Below are 13,346 nucleotides of genomic sequence, written 5' to 3' on the forward strand. Positions count from 1 at the left end.
GCACAGTACTATGCCGGATGAGATGACACTGAGTTATTGCCTAATAGAAATCCAACCCCTACTGAATTTTGCCACTTCGGCCTTTGCTATGGATATGTGCGCCACTAAGCGCAGAACACAGCGGTCGCAAGTCTCACTACAAATTGCTCAGAATTGGCAAGTACATGCACTGCAGAAACTACAGCCACCAGCAGATCAACCAGAAATCAAATATATAGAACGCTACTGTAGGCTTCAAGAAGCTGTTTGTATTCTCCTATGGCTATTTTCTAGCCAAGTATCAAAGGAAGCACAGTACTATGCCAGATGAGATGACACTGAGTTATTGCCTAATAGAAATCCAACCCCTACTGAATTTTGCCACTTCAGCCTTTGCTATGGATATGTGCGCCACTAAGCGCAGAACACAGCGGTCGCAAGTCTCACTACAAATTGCTCAGAATTGGCAAGTACATGCACTGCAGAAACTACAGCCACCAGCAGATCAACCAGAAATCAAATATATAGAACGCTACTGTAGGCTTCAAGAAGCTGTTTGTATTCTCCTATGGCTATTTTCTAGCCAAGTATCAAAGGAAGCACAGTACTATGCCAGATGAGATGACACTGAGTTATTGCCTAATAGAAATCCAACCCCTACTGAATTTTCCCACTTCGGTCTTTGCTATGGATATGTGTGCCACTAAGAGCTAAACACAACGGTAGCAAGTCCCCCTGCTAATTCCTCACAAAATGGTAAAAGATGCAAATTAAAATAAAAAAAGTAGAACGTTATTGTAGCCCTAAGAAGGGCTGTTGGGTTCTTTGAGAATCACTCCTGCCTAACAGTAAGCTAATAGAACACCCTAACGCTTTCCCTGAGCAGCAGCAGCTCTCTCCCTAGCGGCATCCAGAGACAGAATGATCCGAGCAGCGCGGCCAGCGGCTAGTCTATCCCAGGGTCACCTGATCTGGCCAGCCAACCACTGCTATCGACGTGTAAGGGTACCACGTCATGCTGGGTGGAGTGCAGAGTCTCCTGGCTTGTGATTGGCTCTGTTTCTGGCCGCCAAAAAGCAAAACGGCGGGAGCTGCCATTTTCTCGAGCGGGCGAAGTATTCGTCCGAGTAACGAGCAGTTTCGAGTACCCTAATGCTCGACCGAGCATCAAGCTCGGACGAGCATGTTCGCTCATCTCTAGTCACTATCCATTCATCCATCCATCCATCCATTCATCCATCCATCCATCAATTAATCCATCGTAGCACAGTCCCATTCACTTCAATAGTTCTGAGCTGCAATACCAGACACAACCCACATAAAAGGGGTTTTCTAATGGTGGACAATCCCTTTAATTTCAAGGGTAAGAATGCAGTGTAAAGTATTAAGTATTTGTAAAATACCGGAAGCTTTAGTGGATCTTTTCCTATTAGTAGAACATTTCTATCACCTTGATCAAGTTGAATTTAAAGAAATCTACCAGGTAAATCAACCATCTTATTCATGGATCCAGGTACCGTGACCATGGTAATCTTCTTATATGTGTTATCCATGGCCCCTTTCCTTCTAAAATCAACTTTTAAAATTAAGCTAATGAGCCTGAAGGTGTTACCAGAGCCCCTCTGTGCTCCAACTGTCGGCTACTCTACCTGCTATAATCTCACACAGTGTGAGGGAGGAAGAGCTCCTGCAGAGTGCAACAGCCTGTGAAGCTACAGCACATAGGGGCTCTAGTAACACCCTCTGGAGCCCTTCAGATTCATTAGCATAATTATAATAGTTGATTTTAAGAAGGAAGGAGCCCTTGAATAACACATATAAGAAGATACCACAGTCCCGGTGCCTGGATCTATGAGTAATGTCCCTGGTTTTCTCATGATGGATTATGATTCAGATTTCCTTTAAACACCCTAAGCTTATTTTTATTATTAAAAATATTTTTTCTTTCTTAAGATTTTTAACTAAGTGTAGTCATCAACGTCAGATTAGTGGGGACCCTTGCCAGGACCCACCCAGGAAAGAAAGTGTGAGCCTGCAATATGGCTGCCCCCGGGGATGTTCGAAAATATACTTAAAGGAATTTCTTAGATATTTTTACGAAAATTAAACTTTCTGCTCTCTAACGTCCATTCAATGCCACCAAAACTGACGGCCTGATATCACCCCTTTAAGGATCTGATCCCTTTAAGGGCTTCTATCTACACAAATGAAAAATATTTGTTTTGTTAAAAAAAAAGAAACATTGTAACAAAGCAGCGACATCTGACAAACACTCAAAGTGGAAATCTTCGGAAACTTCGTAACGTCTTAATGCGATTGTGGGGTCAAGCGCAATTTTATCCAATAAAACGTTTGTTGACATTGTTAATTTGCAAACACGTCGGTGACAAAGGACAATATTACGTACCGCGACGCCGCGCTTCGCCAGCTCTTTGTAAACAGCTTTTATGGGCACGGAGAACGCCAGCGAGAGCTGACAGCCCCTGTCTTCACAGCGAGAGGGCGTGATGATTTTTGCATGAGGTTTCTTGGGGTCAGCCACATTTTCACTGTAATAATGTTTAATTAAGTATTCCAAATAGGCGGTCAGTAAAATCGACTTTTTCCGTAAGGTCTTCATGTCGGTTTGATGGAAAACCTGCAAAGGCAGAAAAATAAAAAAATTTGATGTTTCAAATGTAAATGGATAAACAGAATAATCACTCTCCATTTACAGCAGTTGGAGCGGCGCGTCATAAAGTGAGACAATGCTGCAAAGTGCAGTGATAGAAAAGTTGGAGAGGAAGAAATATCCTGACATTCTCACAAATATGTTAGATGTAGCAGAGCTGACTTTGTCACTTAGTTCATTGTAATGTGCCAACGTCGTATCAATGTTTTTACAGTCCGATATTCGGAACATGATGGATAAAAGGAACAACCACAAGACAAATTCAGTTCTGATGTATATCACATAGTAAAAGGAAATCCATCCTGATAAACCAGGGACATTACTCAGGGATCCAGACACAGTGGGGCAAATTTACTTACCCGGTCCTTTCGCGATCCTTCGGCGCATTCTCTGCGGTGGATCCGGGTCACTAAGGTAGTTCCTCCGACGTCCGCCAGGTGTCGCTGCTGCGCTGAAGTTCATCGGAATGCACTGATCTTCACCAAGCCGGGCCGAGAGCACGTGTCCAGCGACACTTTTTTTATTGCGGCGGTTTTTCAGAATCCGTCGGGTTTTCGTACGGCCACGAACCTCGATTTCCGTTGCGTGCATGCCGGCGCCGATGCGCCACAATCCGATCGCGGGCGCCGAAATCCCGGGGCAATACAGGGAAAATCAGGGCAAAACGGAAATATTCGGATAACCCGTCGCAAAAAATCGAATCGGTCCCTTAGTAAATGACCCCCAGTGACTGTGGTAATCATCTTATATATGTGATCCATGGCCTCCTCCCTTCTAAAATCAACTTTTAAAATTATACGAATGAGCTAGAAGGTGCTTCCAGAGCCCCGCTGTGCTCCAACTGTCTCCCCCTCCCTCTGCGGAGAGATACCTGATGTAGTTTTGCAGGCTATTACACTGTCACCCCCTTCTTCTGCTCACTCAGCACTTTTCCTCCTATGCCTGCTGTAATTCCACACAGAGGGAGGGGGCAACTGTGTAAGCCATATCTGACTCATTAGCATAATTTGAAAAGTTGATCTTAGAAGGAAGTAGGTCATGGGTAATAAAAATAAGATAAGGATTATCTTGCATGATTTTGATGGGAGATTTCCTTTAAAGGAACATTCCAGGCGCAGCAGATTCACTGAACCTTATAGGGCACAGGGTCTGAAGGGCATGACTCCTTTTCATTGTATTCCTAGAACCTTAGAGTCATGCCCCTCCCTTCAGACCCTGTGCCATGGATCATTTAATGAATCAGCTTGGACTGAGTGTTCCTTTAAAGTAATTTTCTTGGATGAATTCATTAAAGAGGTTTTTAGGGAATATGGAGGGGGGGGCAGGGGCACACATTTACACAAATTTACTTCAATCATTTTCCAATATCCCTTGTTATTTCAGTAACTCTAGTTTTTTAACCTGCAAACATCTGAAATGTCCCGGTTCATTCAATAAGAGGCCTGTGACCCAGAAACAGAAAGTCCAATGGAAAAAAAAAACGTTGTGAAATCCTATGGTGCAGGTTTTGGCTTGGCACAGCCAAGGTTACACTTATCCTTAAAGGGATTTGTCCATGAAAGAAAATTCTCAAATTTCAATCCCCTAGTGATGTTTACACAATAAAGATAAATTTTCACCCCTTAATTTCCAATTTTACTCAGTTTTATTCTTGTTTTAGCTCCTATCACTCAGTGTAATATTCCAGAGTGTGAGTGGGGACTCTCTAAGCAGACACTTCATGTTTCCTCTGTGCTATGAGATGTTGTGTGCTGACAATGTGCTTAGATTATCAGGGTACAGGGTTTATATACACTTTTATTTACCTTCTGAACATTGTTTTAGTATCTGACACATAGAAAGAGAGATGATAAAATCCATGAGATGGATAATACACACAATGACACTCTTAGCTTTGCTACATCTGCCACAACACACTTTTAGATTGGATGTGCCTCCTTCCCCTTTCCCCTCATATAGATAACTTATCTGCCTGTAGCTTGTAGCTCCCCTCAGGCTGTGATGTGGTGTTTTTTCTCAGCAGGAGGGCAGTGTTTATCAGTGTGAGCTTGTCCTAGATAGTAAGTATGAGGGCTGGAGACAGAGAGCAGAGAAGAGCTCAGGTCCACAGCCTCAGACAAAATGGCTGCCAACCCTAACGTCGGAAGATCCAGGATCGGAAACCAAGGTAAATTCAAATTGTGTACAGCAGTACTGATATAGATAGTTTGGACCTATATCTGTGAAATGCTGTACAATAAATTAAAGAATGGGGCTCATTTACTAAGGGTCTGAATTGCGTGATTTGCGCCAAATTCCGCCGGGATTTTGTCGCACGCTATTTCGGCGCCAGGTTGCATGCAACGGAAATCGGGGGCGTGGCCGCCGGAAAACCCGATGGATTAGGAAAAAATGCACTTACCTGCACCAAGAAATAAAAGGTGAACTCCAGCGGACCTCGGCACAGCAGCAGCGACACCTAGTGGATATTGGCGCACGGACCTTAGTGAATCACGGCCGGACCCGAATCAGCATCGGAGAACCCGCCGCTGGATCGTGACTGGACCAGGTAAGTAAATGTGCGCCCAATGTGTTATTTTGTTATCCTGGCTACATTTAAGAAACTTGTCTTTGTGGGAATCCCCCTTTAATAATGGCCCCTTTCTGTAGCCTTTCCAACTTACGCCTTCCTTTCTGTAGCCCCCAAAGTTATGCTTCCTATTTGTAACCACCACTTCATACGCTCCTTTATGTAGCCCCCCAACTTAATATTGTTCTTCTGCCCCAAAATTTACTATGACGCCTTTCTGTAGCCCACCCCTTACCACTTCTATAGCGATATCCAGAACATCTCTTTAAGACTACCTGCCTGTTGGAAGGACCAGTATATAGTAAGTATGTAAGTGATATTTATTGCGCTGTGTTCTAGCCTTGCGTTTTGCATTTCGATACTTTGTATATTTGCATTTGATACATATTTGTAAACAAAGCAAGTTTCAATCAAAAAGTAGATGGGTTACTCCAAATATTTACACATTTGATAATTCCCATCAGTAAACGGACAGTAACGAGGGGATAGATTTCACCTTGCGCGCACATATAATGGCGGCTACTGAGCCCGTCCTGAATTCTGGGATGTTTATTCCCGCAGCACTAAAGCGATGTAGATCCATATTCTTGATTGCATCGGGAGCTGGGACTTAGCTTGTAACGTTAGATCCATTTTGCTGAGGTTCTACAGCAGCAATTAACATTCGGAAAAAACCTAAGTCCCTGTGCCAAAAAGGGTAAAATTAGCCATAAAAAGGAGAATCAGTGAGCGCTCGACTCATTGCCGGAGACTCCCCGCCGCGGGTTTAATGGCATAGACACATAGCAGCGACGCGGTGACATCAGTTCATAAATGAAAAAACCCTGTAGTCTCACATTGATGAACTAAAGACCAAAAAAAAAAAAAATATGATTTTTATTGAGTCTTTACAGTGAGGTACTTTATGCAAATGAGCCCCCGGTGTGAAATCTTCTATCTGTACTCAGATTCCCAGGTCAAATTTGCCTAATTTAGCAGCGAAAATTCATGCAGAAAGCTTTCAGGATTTGGCTTCCCGGCTTCTGTTGTTACAGATGAAGCATTAAGTTACGAGGTAGAAAATGATACAAACAATCAGCGTTCAGGAACGTTATAAATGACTCGCCGCTAAAAGGCTCCGAAAAAAAACTAAGTTTATTGGTTCGTCCTTGAAATTTCTATTATTCCTCCGCCGGGACGTCCGTCTTACAAATCATATAACAATCGTGTGTGTTGCAAATGTTATACTTATTGTATACAAAAAAGTTACATGTACAATAATATCCTGTACAGGGGGGGGGGGGGGCGGAGCCGATAAAAACTAATACAAGGAAGCCAATAATTGTTACCTATTGCAGCCGATTACAATCTTATGTTATAGGTTTGATGCACAATGATTACATTTTTTTTTTTGCTATAATTGCTGTAAAATAAACTCATTTATTGGTTTACTGCCCACTGTTGGTAACAAGCGGTGTTGGAGACACTCTGATATTAGCATTAATCTAATACATAAAGCTATATGTAGTGTATGTATGTGTATGTATGTGTGTATGTATGTATGTGTGCATGTATATATGTATGCATATGTATGTGTGTATGTATATATGTATGTGTGTATGTGTGTACATATGTATGTATATGTGTGTATGTATGCATATGTATGTATGTGTGTACATATGTATGTATATGTGTGTATGTATGCATATGTATGTATGTATATATGTATGTATGTATGCATATGTATGTGTGTATGTATGCATGTGTGTATGTGTGTACATATGTATGTATATGTGTGTATGTATGCATATGTATGTATGTATGTATGTGTGTATGTATGCATATGTATGTATGTGTATGTATTTATGTATGTGCATATATATGTGTGTGTTTGTATGTATAATTATGGGGAAGATTTATCATTAAACAGGTTCCTTTGGACAGTTCTATCAATATTTTTTGAGCTCCACAGCTCATGAGATTAATTAAAGGGTCTTTGGCTCTTTATCTGTCTGGGATTTTTCTTGCAAAAAGGCACAAAAAGGCGCAAAATGCACCAAAAGTCGCAGCACATACACCAGCAGGGGAGTGGAGTCTCTATGCAACTCTTTTGTGACTTTTGAAAAAAGGCGTAAGTCATGATTTTGGCTTTGCACAGCGCTGCACTAGCCATAGTTCTATGTTTACGCCAGTATAATGAAGTGGAGGGAATCATCCTGTGGGATTTTTGAGCAATGAAAAGTCACAAAAAACCCTATGTGTGTGTATGTATCTGTGTATGTGTGTGTATGTATGTGTGTGTATGTGTCTGTGTACGTGTGTGTATGTATCTGTGTATGTGTGTGTATGTATGTGTGTGTATGTGTCTGTATACGTGTGTGTATGTATCTGTATATGTGTGTGTATGTATCTATGTATGTGTGTGTATGTATGTGTGTGTATGTGTCTGTGTACGTGTGTGTATGTATCTGTGTATGTGTGTGTATGTATCTGTGTATGTGTGTGTATGTATCTGTGTATGTATCTGTGTATGTGTGTGTATGTATGTGTGTGTATGTATCTGTGTATGTATCTGTGTATGTGTGTGTATGTATGTGTGTGTATGTGTCTGTGTACGTGTGTGTGTATGTATCTGTGTATGTGTGTGTATGTATCTGTGTATGTGTATGTGTGTGTATGTATCTGTGTATGTATCTGTGTATGTGTGTGTATGTATCTGTGTATGTGTGTGTATGTATCTGTGTATGTGTGTGTATGTATCTGTGTATGTGTGTGTATGTATTTGTGTATGTGTGTGTATGTATTTGTGTATGTATCTGTGTATGTGTGTGTATGTATCTGTGTATGTGTGTGTATGTATCTGTGTATGTGTCTGTGTACGTGTGTGTGTGTATCTGTGTATGTGTGTGTATGTATCTGTGTATGTGTGTGTATGTATCTGTGTATGTGTCTGTGTATGTGTGTGTATGTATCTGTGTATGTGTGTGTATGTATCTGTGTATGTGTGTGTATGTGTCTGTGTATGTTCGCTAAAAGATTGGCATTTACAATGACAAAATTTTGACCCTGCGCTTTCCAAAATTTGCTTATTAACCTCCAAACTACAGGAGAAACTGTCTGAAGTGGCAGTTAGCTTGGATATAAACCAATAGCAGGTCAGCTGCTATCTAGCTACAGGTCATTCATATGAGCTCTGAGCCCTTATTGGTTGATATACGGTTGCTATTGATTGCTCTTATCGTATCTCTGATACTCCAGTCACATACAGAGCTGCAATTATCTATTGTTACATCATCTCAGATGACTACAGCTCTGAATCTGACTAGTGTATGAACCTGCCACTATATTACATCTGATGCTCCAGTCAAATCCAGAGCTGCTGCTTTGTAGACACATGGCGGAATACACATCAGGCCACTGCAGTAAAGAATAGAAGAAAAAATGTGGAGGCCTTACTGAACCATTTAAAGGGAACCTGTCAGGATGACACATTTTTACCTAATGACAGGTTCCCATTTATGACAAATTCCCAATATACTTGGGAATTAGTATTAAAAAGGTTTTAAAAAGGAAACCTGTCATTAGGTGAAAATATGAAATCCAACTGACAGGTTCCCTTTAAATGTAAGGATTTGATTAAGAAAAAATGTTGGGTTTCTCGACCCCACATTCACTATGTCACAATGTTTAAATATTGCCACCTTATTCCCCCTACAGGTCATGTCTGGTATTACCGTACACTCCTATTAATTTTTCAAAGTACAGGCAGTCCCCTAACTTAAGAACACCCGACTTATAGACGACCCCTAGTTAAAGACGGACCCCTCTGCCCACTGTGACCTCTGGTGACCTCTCTGGATGTTACTATACTGTCTCTGGTGACCTTTCTGGATGTTACTATACTCCCAGACTGTAATGATCAGCTGTAAGGTGTCTGTAATGAAGTTTTATTGATGATCCTTGGTCCAATCACAGCAAAAAAATTTGAAAATCCAATTGTCACTGGGGCAAAAAAATTATTTTTGTCGGCATCTACAATGATAAAATATACAGTTTCAACTTACATACAAATTCAACTTAAGAACAAACCTATGGACCCTATCTTGTACGTAACCCGAGGACTGCCTGTATATTGGACTGAGCTGTAATACTGGACATAAACTACTGATGGCGCTGGTTATAATTGAAGCAGAATAACTTGTGACATCGCTGGGCTGGTTCAATAAAATATGCAAAAAGTATGAGTATGGTATTATTGTCACTACAGAAAGAGCTGATGTACATTTTACTGTGTCATTTACCTCCAAACTCGCATGCAGGGAGCACACCAGTAAGATAGGGGGGTTAGAGAGGCGGAAGCCATCAATACCGGGGCTCAACTGTAATTCTAAAAAAGAAATCAAAATCACAAAGTCAATATATACATATATATATATATAATTAACCAATCAATTATTTGATGGACTAAAAGATATTTTAAAATACACAGTAGTGACAACATATTGGGGCAGATTTACTTACCCGGCCCATTCGCGATCCAGCGGCGCGTTCTCTGCACAGGATTCGGGTCCAGATGGGATTTATGAAGGTAGTTCCTCCGCCGCCCACCAGGTGGCGCTGCTGCGCTGAAAATCATCTGAACGCGCCGGAATACACCGAGCTGGACCAGGTGAAGGTAAGCACTTCCCAAGCGACACATTTTCGTTTTTTAAATGCAGCGTTTTTTCCGAATACGTCGGATTTTCGTTCGGCCACGCCCCCCCGATTTCCGCCGCGCGCATGCCAGCGCCGATGCGCCACAATCCGATCACGTGCGCCAAAATCCCGGGGCAATTCAGGTACAATCGGCGCAAATCGGAAATATTCGGGTAACACGTCGGGAAAACGCGAATCGGGCCCTTAGTAAATGACCCCGATTCTTTGGTGCCTTATTTGACAGTGACATCGATCCAGGCACTTTAAGGGTCACTTCACTCCCACTTGTTAAAGGAATTTTCCAGTTATCCCAAGTCTTCCCTATCCATGGGATAATAAACAACTCAGGGATTGATGCACAAGCCAGTCAGCAGCTGGGGGCAGCGCCAAGGACTGGATACATTTCCAGGGTTCAGTCCACTCAGTGCAGGTTATACTTTCTTCTACCTGTTACCTGTGTCTGACCTGGAATCCTGTATCCTGACCTCATCTTGAGCCCCGTATTTTGATCTGATCCAATAGCCCTAAAAACCCAGTAAGCTATGGCCTGTATCTAGACCCATGTGGCCTGTGTACACTGAACTTGTCCAGAATCCTGAGTTTTTCCAGAAGCAAGAGTACCTCAAAACTTGTTTACCTGACCCAATTACTCTGTCTGTGTTTATGCTTATCTGCTATACATTATAACCCGCCAGCAACAAATTCTGGTATGCAGAATATAAGGGTCCAGTGGCCCCTTTCTTAAAAGCGTGGTACTGTTAGGATTCTCTGAATGGACTCTGGCTGCTAAGTACAGAGCTTAAAAGTAAGGGAGTTCTTCTTATGGAGAGTTTGCCAATTAAGGCCGCCTCATAGGTGTGTGGAGACTGAAAGACCTTGTTGCTCCACTAGGGAATTCTGGGAAGTATGCAAATACATTTTCAAGGTGTTCAATGGAAAACAATGCCTCCTTTTGCTACCTAGCATCAAGCATGACCTACAAGAAGCCTAATAACATCATGTGGAATTAAGCAAATCCAGCATGTCTGTTCCAGAAGAAACAGACTCCCAACTGTAGCCAGCACCGTTTCGACCTGGTTGGCTCTCCTCAGTACAGCCTAGGGAACTGGTTTGGCATATTTGCATACTTCCCAGAATTCCCTAGTGGATCATTAATGGCTGTGTCTCCACACACCTATAAGGAGGCCTTAATTGGCAATCTCTCCATAAGGAGAACTCTTACTTCCTGACCCTAGTCACAAGCCTCTCACTCAGCCAATCCAGTTCCCTACACTGTACTGAGGAGACCAAACCAGGTTGAAACAGCGCTGTCTACAGTTGGGAATCTTCATCCTTCTGGAATATGTACTGGTTTGGTTTAATTCCACATCATGTTATTAGACTTCTTGTAGGTCATACTTGGTGTTAAGGGGGCTGCCTTAGAAGGTAGCAAAAGGAGGTGTTGTTTTCAATTTAATACCTTGGAAATATTTGCATATTTTCGAGTAAAGAGCTTTTGAGCCGTACCCAGGACTGCCTTGCAGTATTTAACCCCTGGAAAGTTTGGCGGTTTCATTCTGAAGCTCTGTGTTTGGCTACCTGCACATGACATGATCAGGTATACAGGATACAAACAAGGGGCCTTTGTTTGCACCCGAGGAGTGATCTGTGGGGGAGCTCTCTGCTCACGCGTTGATTACCACTGGAAATTATTGCCTGGTACGCAAAAATGAACAGGAATAGGACCTGCTCTATGTTTTGTCTCTTGGGCAGTTGCCTCATGCACTGGGCTGTAAAATTCACAGCCATGTGCATGAGCATATCAAATGATAAATCATAATCAAATGAGGAAATGTTCTAGCTGTAGAAAAATATGGCTAGCTCACATCATCATTGCCTTGTGAGGTGCAGGTAGCCCTAGACTCAGCTGTGGATTGATGATGCAGGGGAAGCTGGGATCCAGGGAATGGATAAATTCCCAGTGCTCAGTTCACTCAGTGCTGGTTATACTGTTATCTGTGGATGACACGGTGATACTCAGCATGATCCGGTACTGCTGTGACCTGGGTCCCGTATCCTGCCCTAATCCGGTTATCTGTTTTCACAGAATAAATATTTCTTTGAAGCCCTGACAGTAGTTTCAGGCAATTCAGTCTGGGACCTATAAATGTTTGGGGTTGTGTTGGACAGGTCGATTTATTTAAAGGGGTTCTCCAGCCACTTACAAGTTAGTTCCTATCCACAGGGCAGGGACAAACTTGTTCTGTGGATAGGTCGGGTTCTCAATGATTGGACCCCAAAAGATCACAAGAATCCTTTTAGTGACCATGAGGGTCCCATCACTGGCTGGAAAACCCCTTTAAGGATTCAGGTTTGGAGATTTAAGGGGAATCTGCTTTTATGAAACTGGATTCAATTGCTATACAGAATATTCTCCTTGACTTGTACCTGAGGCCTCTTCTGTCGGTAAGTCCTTTAGAATTCCTTTAAAGGAAATCTACCATCTGATTTGATGCATTATGAAGCAAACATACCTTGAGACTGCTGTAGCTACACTGATGCAGGATCATATCTTGGTTAATCCCTGAGCTGAGTGGTTTTGTGGATAAAACAGATATAACATTATGATAATGAGGCTCTGTCGCTTCTATGGCTGGTTCAGCACTTCTCCTAGCACATGAGTTATTCACTGCAGGAGAGGATGATGTAATCACTGGGTTGTGCCTGAAGGCAGAATAATCAATTGCTGCACCAGCTGCTGTGTATGAGTGATCGAGCTCAGGTTGATTAGTCCTGTCTTGACTAACTTCCATTTGTAATTACAAACTCGGTGTCTAGTGTGTTGATCTAGGCTGCCAGCCTGACCCAGCTTTCCCAAGGTCCTGAATGTTGTAATTGTTTTTTCAGCAGAACCACTCAGCCCAGGGATTAACCAAGATATGATCCTGCATCAGTGTAGCTGCAGCAATCTCAAGGTATGTTTGCTTCATAATGCATCAAATCAGATGGTAGGTTTCCTTTACTATACCAAAAAGAATAAGTCTGTCCTCCTGGGTCAAAAATAATACAAGTAAAGGGGTGCATCTATCTAGTAAAAGCCATCTATTTAGACCCTGCCAGGATTAGGAAAAGTAGCTGCCCCCTTCCAAAGACATTCCCACGCTTGGGTTGCATCTTGTATTGCATATGAGCCCCATTAAAGGGGTTGGCCACTCTTTCACGTAAGTTGCCAATGTGTCTTTACTGCCTTGTAGATAATCTTTGTCTATCCATCAAGTAATTTGGCAGTCCTGCTATTCACCTTTGTACTGTGTGCAGACTCTCCATGCTTTTTTGTTTTTATCTGTGAGCACTGCTGAGTAGGAGGAGCTGTTGCAGGAGAGGTATGACTTATCCTGCTCCCTCCCCTCTTCCTGTCTCTGTCAGTGATTACAGATTGTGAAAGAAAGATACAGTGGGAGACGCCATGAGGAC

The 13,346-nt window shown here is 42.3% G+C and overlaps 1 protein-coding gene across 2 annotated transcripts in view; it reads right to left on the reverse strand.

Annotated features, from left to right (window-relative positions):
- KYNU (kynureninase) overlaps positions 1–13,346 on the reverse strand; it is a 107,255-nt gene that overhangs the window by 6,729 nt on the left and 87,180 nt on the right. For both annotated transcript variants that reach the window (XM_072122221.1, XM_072122222.1), the window contains exons 12-13: positions 9,500–9,585; positions 2,387–2,617 (exon numbers count right to left, since the gene is read on the reverse strand). In XM_072122221.1, the coding sequence (XP_071978322.1) occupies positions 2,387–2,617; positions 9,500–9,585 (317 nt within the window). The remainder of the gene's footprint in view (positions 1–2,386; positions 2,618–9,499; positions 9,586–13,346) is intronic.

This window comes from Engystomops pustulosus, chromosome 8 (genome assembly GCF_040894005.1).
Source record: "Engystomops pustulosus chromosome 8, aEngPut4.maternal, whole genome shotgun sequence".
NCBI classification, from domain to species: domain Eukaryota; kingdom Metazoa; phylum Chordata; class Amphibia; order Anura; family Leptodactylidae; genus Engystomops; species Engystomops pustulosus.